This window comes from Vombatus ursinus, unplaced genomic scaffold (genome assembly GCF_900497805.2).
Source record: "Vombatus ursinus unplaced genomic scaffold, bare-nosed wombat genome assembly UNPS02014830.1, whole genome shotgun sequence".
Taxonomy (NCBI): domain Eukaryota; kingdom Metazoa; phylum Chordata; class Mammalia; order Diprotodontia; family Vombatidae; genus Vombatus; species Vombatus ursinus.
In genome coordinates, this window is record NW_020954608.1 from 38,330,420 (window position 1) to 38,338,987 (window position 8,568).

At 38.3% G+C, this 8,568-nt stretch overlaps 1 protein-coding gene across 1 annotated transcript; it reads right to left on the reverse strand.

Moving 5' to 3' along the window:
- Positions 1–232: 232 nt before the first annotated feature.
- On the reverse strand, positions 233–8,568 carry MED21 (mediator complex subunit 21). The gene is made up of 4 exons (XM_027838690.1): positions 8,461–8,568; positions 3,315–3,429; positions 1,551–1,651; positions 233–776 (listed from the first exon to the last, which is right to left on the reverse strand). The coding sequence occupies exons 1-4, from the start codon at positions 8,500–8,502 to the stop codon at positions 600–602; spliced, it is 435 nt and encodes a 144-aa protein (XP_027694491.1). The 5' UTR covers positions 8,503–8,568; the 3' UTR covers positions 233–599.

The window sequence follows — 8,568 nt, forward strand, 5'->3', positions numbered from 1 at the left end:
ACAAACACTTAAGTACTTAATTATGTGAAGAATACTATGTTGGTGCCCCAAAAGATACAACAGTTGGGCAGTACATGTACTTCATGTTTTATCTAAATGAGATATTTATAAAACCCTTTGCACAGTGCCTGGCATGAAGTAGGTATTTAATAAATACTTATTTCTTTCCCTCCCCCTTCCCTACCCTAAGAGAATTTACAATCTAGTAGAAATAATTAAATGAGACAGCAAGTTGTTTCAACACAGGACTTTATAGCTGACTCTACTTAACTATATTAGTAAGACCCTGAAAGCAAGATTATCCTCAATAAGCAAAAGGAAATTTAACTTTATACAGATAACAATGGAAACATTGACAACAAAACAGTTTAAAGCTGATTCAATTCACAAACTTACCACAACTCAGCATTTTATAGGGCTTATTCTATATCAAAAGTGACATGGGCAGATTGTTCAGAATTACTAAAGAGATAAGTCATCTCACAGTGCTTTATGTTTTTTGCAAATGTTGGTACAATTCACATCTAAATTTGATGCAGAATATAGGTTGTATTTAAAATAGTTCAATTTTTCAGCCACGTGCTGTATGGACTCTGGTGCTAGGAATCTGGAAGAGACTGGCTGTGAGTACCATTTCTTGTCTTCAATTGTGATTGAGCAATGTCTGCAAGCGCACTCTGTATTTTTTCTAAAAGCATATCTCCTCTGTAAACAACATCTTCAAGACATGTAGCAGCCTCATGATTTTCCTCTTCCAGCTTACACAAACTTGCAGCCTTAGTGGGGGGGAAAAGCAAATAAATGCTTTTAGAATGAAAAGGGGGAAAAAACTTTGGTGATCAATGAAGGTTAAAAGTGAAGAACTCAACAATAAATTGATATGCTTTTAAATCTGGATGACTTTCCATACAATGAACGTCACAGACTTGGAGGGAAAAGCAAAATTAATCAGTATCTTATACACTGAGCAAACTCTGCTATGTAGCTTTTCAAAAACTAGGAACCTCTGAAAGCAAATATGGGCTATCTACTGGTGATTCCCCTACTCACAATTTTTAAATGTCAATATAATACCATATTCAGATTTCTACCCTACTCACACCTTTAATTAGGAGAAAACAACTCCTATTTACATAATTTTTTAAGGTTTTCAAAGCATTTTCCTCACAACAAGCCTATGAAATACATATATTATCCTCATTGTAAGGCTGAGGATATTAAGGGTGAGAAAGGGCAAGTGCCTTGCTATGGTCAGGGAGCTAGCAGATGTTTTAGTATTTGATAAAGTATGCAAACCCAGATCTCCTACCTGTTAATAAAGTTAACAAAAATGGAGGTTATCTTAGAAACCAGGAAAGGGCTGTCATACCCAGCACACTGAGGTTTGCCCTCAAGTGCAGAATCCAGGTCTACTCTCACATGCTAGGTGTTAAATACTACATCAAAAAGATATTAATCTGTCTTATTAAGAAATTTTCTGTCGTTAAGCAATCACTTCTTAAACGGGGGGAAAGGGGGTGAAGAAGGAGGGGGGAAGGAAGGAACCTTACCTGCAAAGCAGCTGTCGATTCTTCACTAGGTAATGAATCTATCAAAACGTCTATATCCTTTGCTGTTCGTGCAATTAATGCTGCAAAGAGCTGGGCGTATTCTACAGAAAGAATTTAACTCTATTAGGAAATTACAGAATACCTCAAGCTATCAGAAACCAAACACATTTTAAGTTAATTAACCTGAGGTTCCCAATCCTTAAAACTTAATTTTAATGTCCAAATCCTACTGAGCTTATATTAACTGAAATTTATATTTATCGCTATTAACTGCTATTAATTAACCTGGGAATTAAAGGCAAATCTAACACAAGTAGTGTCCAAAATAAGTTATCTTGTAGAGATCTAATTAACATTAAAATCTTCTGATACTACATATATATAAATAATGAAAAATCACAATCTTCAAGGAAGCAAAATAGGTCACCCAATGAAAAGGCAATGGAGAGCCACATATCATGGTAGACATAAAAAAACTGGAGCATTTTGCCAAATATAAATTGCATACAAAATTCAGGGCAAAAGAGATAAAAAAAAATCTGTCTGACCAGAAAGGGAAATGGGTCAGTCAAGTATCAAAAATGAGAGATAATAAATGGACCATCCAAATGCCACCCGGGTACCCAAATAATATGACAAGAGCTACAAGAAGACTGCCAGTATGTTAGATGCAGACAGAGAACTAAGGGAAAACATGGAGAAGTCAAACAGGAGAAAGCATAGAGGGGTTACAATTTTCAGCACTGCAGCATTTCGACACAATTATATTTCCCATGAAATACAATTAACAGGATTACTTGACATGTTCAGCTACTCTAATAAGTAAACTCAACTTTTATCGTACCCAGAACTAGGTCATTTCAAAAAACTCTCAGGTTTGTTTGAAGAAAACACAAAGCACTCATTAAAACAGAGAGAAAACCCTCCTTCAATTGCAAAGGTTGGGGGGCCATTGATGTGGAATACTGTGTACAATATAAGACATGGTCAGTGTTGGTTAGTTTTACTCACTACTTTTCCCCGCCTCTTTTTAATCTCTGTTATGAGGTAGGGCTTCCAGGGTAAGGATATCTTGGAAACAAATGTGATATAAAAACCAAAAGATATATAATAAAAACTTTAAAAATTTTTAAATAAAACAGATGGAAATAGCTTATGGATTGTAACACTAGATTTCACCACTCTTGGTCCATTCTCCCAGGCCCCACTCAGAAGAGTAGAGGTGTCATTCACAAGACTAAGCATTCAAGTATGACCTGATACCACATTTCTGATCCACTATATGAATCAGAACAAGTATACTTCCCTCATCTAGATGAAATGGGAATAACAATAATTGACCTCAAGATTAATTTATAGCTAGTTAGCTCAATTGGTTAAAATATGGTACCAACCATGGTCTCAATGCTTTTTGGCTTCACTGTGATTCACAGCTACAGGCTGCACTCACTAGAGCTAATGTTACTAAAATACATGCTCAGGCTTGACTCAGTCTGTAGAGAAGCACAAATCCATTACCATTACTGGGAACAGTTAAGAGCATCTACCTACCTGACAGTGTATCCGCAATGTTGTAACTGTATAGAAGGACAGCTTATTTCACAAGACTGATATTATAATAACCCATTACAAATAAACCTAAATCGCTTCACACATTTTAAGTGAACAAAAAGAAAATATATTTTGATCTTTTGAGCAAGTGTATATAACTAAATACCTTACTAAAGAAGTTTAAGTTAAATTTAAAACATATAAAGAAACTACCTTCTGTAGGATTTGCTGGTTGATCTTTGTTGATTGTTGTCTGAATATTGTTGAAAGAAGCAGGAGGACCACATTGCTGCAACACTCCAATGGCATTACAAAACTGATCTGCAAGCTTGAAACAGATTACCAAAAGATTAGGGACTCAGGGTTGATACTTCTGGAAAGTTTAGGGATATTTGAAGCAACATTTTTTTTTAGTGACAGTCCCTAGATAAAGCATTATAATTACTTATACTTTTAAAAAGAGATTCTGAATAAAATAAATCAGATGAACTTAATTGGCTGTATTTTATTTATACAGGTGAAGAATTATACAAAATAGTTTTAAACAATTATTTAAAAAGACACTTTCTTCTGTATGAAAGCACTACAATCATAACTAAGATGAATACCAATATGGTTATGAGCTATAAGGTCAAGAAAGAATACTACTATTAACAACTCACAGTTCCATAGTTTTATAGTTCAAAGTGACCACTACCCCCCATTTTAGAGATAAGGAAACAGTTAAATGACTTGCCCCAGGTTATCAGACAAGTTAAATGTCAGAACCAGAACTCAAACTCCAATTTCAGAACCCTAAGACTCTTTGCAAGTCAAACTCTCTTCCTCTAAAATGACTCTGCTTCTCTCAACACTTCCTAAGGCAACTGTAAGTGTAAAATCTTACTATCTTTAGGCAAACACCTATTAACAGCCCTGGAGTTATACAGAAGAGGTTTCATGTACGTTTCATCCAAGCTGCTTTATTTACTTCAGAGCTCAGGACAGGCACAAAAGTAAAAAGGTAGAGGGGAAAAAATCATGAGAACTCACCCAGGTACCTATAAATATATTGTTCACAGACTGTTCTTGATTCTCTCGCCTTCTTACGTAGAGAGAGTCAAAGTGACATAATTGCTCTCTGCCATTTCTAGGCTGATGACTCCTAACTTTTTTCCAGCCCTTAACCTCTCAACCTACCCTCTATTTCCAACTGCAGACCAGATGTTCCAAAGGAGATATTTCATCATCTAAACTCAGCATATGTCCAAATCACCTTCCCACATGAAACTGACTCCCCTTTCTGACTTTCCTGTGTCTATCTATGGTACTATTAACATCATTCTCCAGTTAGCCATCAAGCTCTAAATCTAAGTGTCATATCATAGAATTCAAGAGTTGGAAGGGACCTATGGATGTCAGAGGGTCATCTAGACCAACTGCCACAATATTAGCAAATGGTCATTCTGCTTCTACTTGAAGGTCTCTAGTAATGAGGACCTCACTATTTCCCAAGGCACCTCAATTCAGTTCTAGTCTCTGAATGATTCTGGTCATCCTCAAATTTTTCAATGTCCTTCTGAAAAAGTAGAAGTGAATACAAATTTCCAGATGTGGTGTAATCAGAACATAATACAACACAACTTGTTTTTGTTGAGTCATTTCAGTGGTTCTCTACTCTTCATAATTCCATTTTGGGTTTTTCTTGGCAAAGACACCGGAGTGCTTTGCCATTTTCCTCTCTAGCTCATTTTACAGATGAGGAAACTGAGGCAAAGAGGGATAAGTGACTGCCCAGGGTCACACTGCTAGTAAGCACCAGAGGCCAGATTTGAACTCAGGAAGATAAGTCTTTCTGACTCCAGGCCAGGCACTCTATCCACTGTACCATGAGGCTGCCCACAACAGAACTACCACCTCTTTTTCTAGATGATATTCTTGTATTTACTAACTGTGAGACCTTAGGCAAATCACTTATTCTCTACGGTGAGTTGGCTGGACCTCTAATATCCCCTTCAGCTCTAAACTGATTAATTAAGTCAAAGATCATTTTAGTTTTTTGGTTGCCCTGTCATTGTTGATTCTTATTTGAGCTTGTAACAGCCTGTAACATCTGGAACTACCTTTATGATCTTATGATTCTCTTCTTTTATTGTTAACAATAGCAATTTTTCCTTCAAAATATGTCAGATCTGTCCCTTATTTTCCATTCCCACTACCTAATCATCTGCTCACTTATATATTACTGCAATAGATTTGTAATGTCTCTGGTCTCACATTCCTTCAGTATATTAGTGGCATTTAATTTTTTTAAAAGCACTACTTTCATTATGTCACCATTCTGCTCAAAATCTTTCAGTAGTTTCTTATCATCCTCAGAATAAAATTCAAATACATTAGATGGGCTTCAAAACTCTCAATAATCTCTCCCCCACTCAATATTAATCCCTAAACTACATCCTCCGATTCATTTAGACTCCATGAACCCTTTCTACATTTCTTGAGCAAGCAAGTCTCTACTTTCTCAAACCCACAGGACTAGAGTAAGCATTCGTGTTGGCTTTTAATCAGTATACTGTTTTTAATTAATTAAAAAAAAAATACTGCCCATGCTTCAAGGGCCGGCTCCGGAGGACCCCTCCCCCAAAGCCTTCCCCGATCCCTCTAGTCAAAAATGATTTTTCTTACTCCGAGGACCCTGTATGGCTCATAATATCCTAATTTGCATTATAATTACCATATATGTGTCATTTCCCTTTTTGTATAAAAATAAGAGTAAAGATTATATTTTATTCCATCTCTCTATCTCTTGCTTGTAATGCTTCATTAATGTTTGCTGAATAAATGAATAAATGGTTTCATTCAACACATGAAGGTCAGGTTTGCCCACCCACTGACAAATGTTGCTCCGGTCTTAAAATTCTCAAACTTAGAGAAATAAATTTTACTGTTCGTAATTTTGTTTGCTTTAAAAAAATGTAAATATTCTACACACAGCAAGTACTAAATAAGTGGTTTTTTTTTTTATTTCTTGATTGACTTGTAAATTTTCTTCATTTTTATTGTCCAGCTTTAGGCCACACCACTGGGCATTCTTGCTTCAGCTCTTCCACCCAAGGAGGGCAGGGAAGAGAAAGTGGATGCTTCCGTAGCCTCTTTTGCAGAAGGAATTTCATTGTAACTTGATGATTAAAAAATCTTTTTAAAAAAGATGACTTTGCCAGGAAAATGACTTTATCCTACAGGAATTAGGATTAGGATTAACATGGGAAAGTGCAGCAGGATTTAAGAATATATGAGTCTTTATCATCGGAAAGAAATCTAACAGAATAAAATGAACCACTATCTTAGCATGATGTGAGAATGATAACTAATGTTTATATATCACATTAAAGTTTGCAATTAAAAAAATTCAGTATACTGTTTTATACTGTTATTTTTTAAAATGTATATATGTTTGCCCCAATTAAACTCTAAGCTCTTTGAGGGAAAGAACTATATCTTACAGAACTTAGCAGGGCTGTGTATATACTATAGACTCATTATCTGCCAAATGAATGAACTTCTACTTTCACCTCAATTTCCACAAGTTCTTTCCTGAAGACAATGGCTAAGGCTAAGATTAATCTTATATAAGATAATCTTATATTTTCTACACATAAAATTACCTGAAAATAAGGTCAATCTTGCAGTGCCATCTCCAGTTTAATCCTGGCTGAACAATCACTGCAATGATCAAGAACTTAAGGTTCCTCATCCTGCTTGCCACACTTGTCAGCAAGCCCAATTGACCAGGTGGCTAGTTGAGGAGAGCTCTAGACTTGGACTCAGGAAGACCTGAATTCAAATCAGTCACTTATGAGGAAGACCCAACATCTCAACCTCAGTATTAGTCATCCCTAAAATGGAGATAAGGGGAAAGGAAGGGAATAAGCATTTAAATAGGGTCTACTCCGTGCCAGGCACTGTGCTAAGAGCTTTTTTACAAATATTATCTCATTTTAACCACACAACTCTGTGAGATAGGTGTTATTATTATTCTCATTTTACAACTGAAGAAACTGAGGCAAAACAGAGCAAACTGGGTAAATGACTTGTTCAGAGTCACACGGCTAGTTAAAAGAGGTCCTATGAGTCTTCCTGATCTCAGGCCCAGCCTCTACCCACCATCACTAGCCGCCTCTAACAATAATAACCACTTTAATAGTTTCTGTGAAAAACAACTAAGAAAACACACATATGGTTTATTCACATATAAAGTTATTTAACTCTGGATTACCAATACATCTGGCCCTCTTGGACCAACAGAGATGAGACAACATGTAAAGCAAATTGGTAACCTTAAATAAAGGTAACTGTTAACTTATAGTAAAAAAAAAAAAATTTAAAAAAGACCCGAATTCAAACTCAGTTTCAGATATTTACAAGTTGTATGTGCCCAGGTAGGCCACTTAACCTGTCTGCCTCAGTTTTCTTAACTGTAAAATAGGGATCATACTAGCCCCTATCTCCCAGAGCTGTTGTACAGTGCCTCACACACAGTAGTCTCTTAATAAACGTTTATTATCATCAGGGTACCAGGCCCATAGAAGGTGCTTAACAAATGTTTATTGATCGATGATTAACATCTGCAAAGTGCCTAGCACGTAAAAGGAACTTAATGTTTACTATTAATATCTGGAAGGCACTCAGCACAGGGCCTGGCACGTAAGAGCTGCTTAATGTTTACTGATTAACATCTGTAAAGTGCTTAGCACGTACTGAGCGCTTAATGTTTATTTTTATCTGGTAGGCTCTTCACAGAGCGTGTAAAACAGCTGGCGCTTAATACTTGTTGACTTAATACTCGTTACACATCTGTAATGCGGTCAGCACAGCGGCTGGCCCATAATGGCCTCGTTCCTCTACTGGGGGGCAGGCGGCTGGTTTGGCTGTGTTCAGACACCTGGGGCCCTCTTTGGGGGCCGAGGGTAGAAAACAAAACCCTCCTCAGGAGAACTCGCTGCCCTCCCCGGACCAGGGGCTTCTCCTCCCCTCCATCTTCCCCTCCCCCCAGCGTAAGAAGGGATGCTCGGCTCAGACCAGCAGCGCTGGGGGAGGGGCGAGGGGGAGGGGAGGAGAGGAGAGTAGACAAGAGCCGGCGGCGATGACGTCTCCGATTGGTCGCTCGCACCGGCCGACGCCGCGGCCCCTCCCCCCTGCCCCGCAGCCTGGGTCAGTCCACCCGAGGCTTTCGGCCTGGCAGCGGCATCGCCATCTCCCTCACCACATCACCTCAGCCCCTGCCGCTGCGGGAGGTGAAAGAAAACACCAAGACCCCGGCGACCCCATTACCCGCCCAGGAGTGGAAGAGGCGGCGACCCCAACGCCATTTCCTCACCGAGTTGACGGCGTCCTGAAGCTGAGTGAGACGATCCGCCATGTTGCCAGCGCAGACGCCAATGCCGCAGTCCTTCCTATAGCCCGCTCCCGCCTGATTGGACGGCGC

Coding starts and splice junctions, on each gene's coding strand:
- MED21 (XM_027838690.1), bottom strand. CDS start 8,502: ATGGCGGATCGTCTCACTCAGCTTCAGGACGCCGTCAACTCG. Junction 3,430..8,460: donor TTCAGGACGCCGTCAACTCG/GTGAGGAAATGG, acceptor ATCTGTTTCAAG/CTTGCAGATCAGTTTTGTAA. Junction 1,652..3,314: donor ACCAGCAAATCCTACAGAAG/GTAGTTTCTTTA, acceptor TTCTTTCTGTAG/AATACGCCCAGCTCTTTGCA.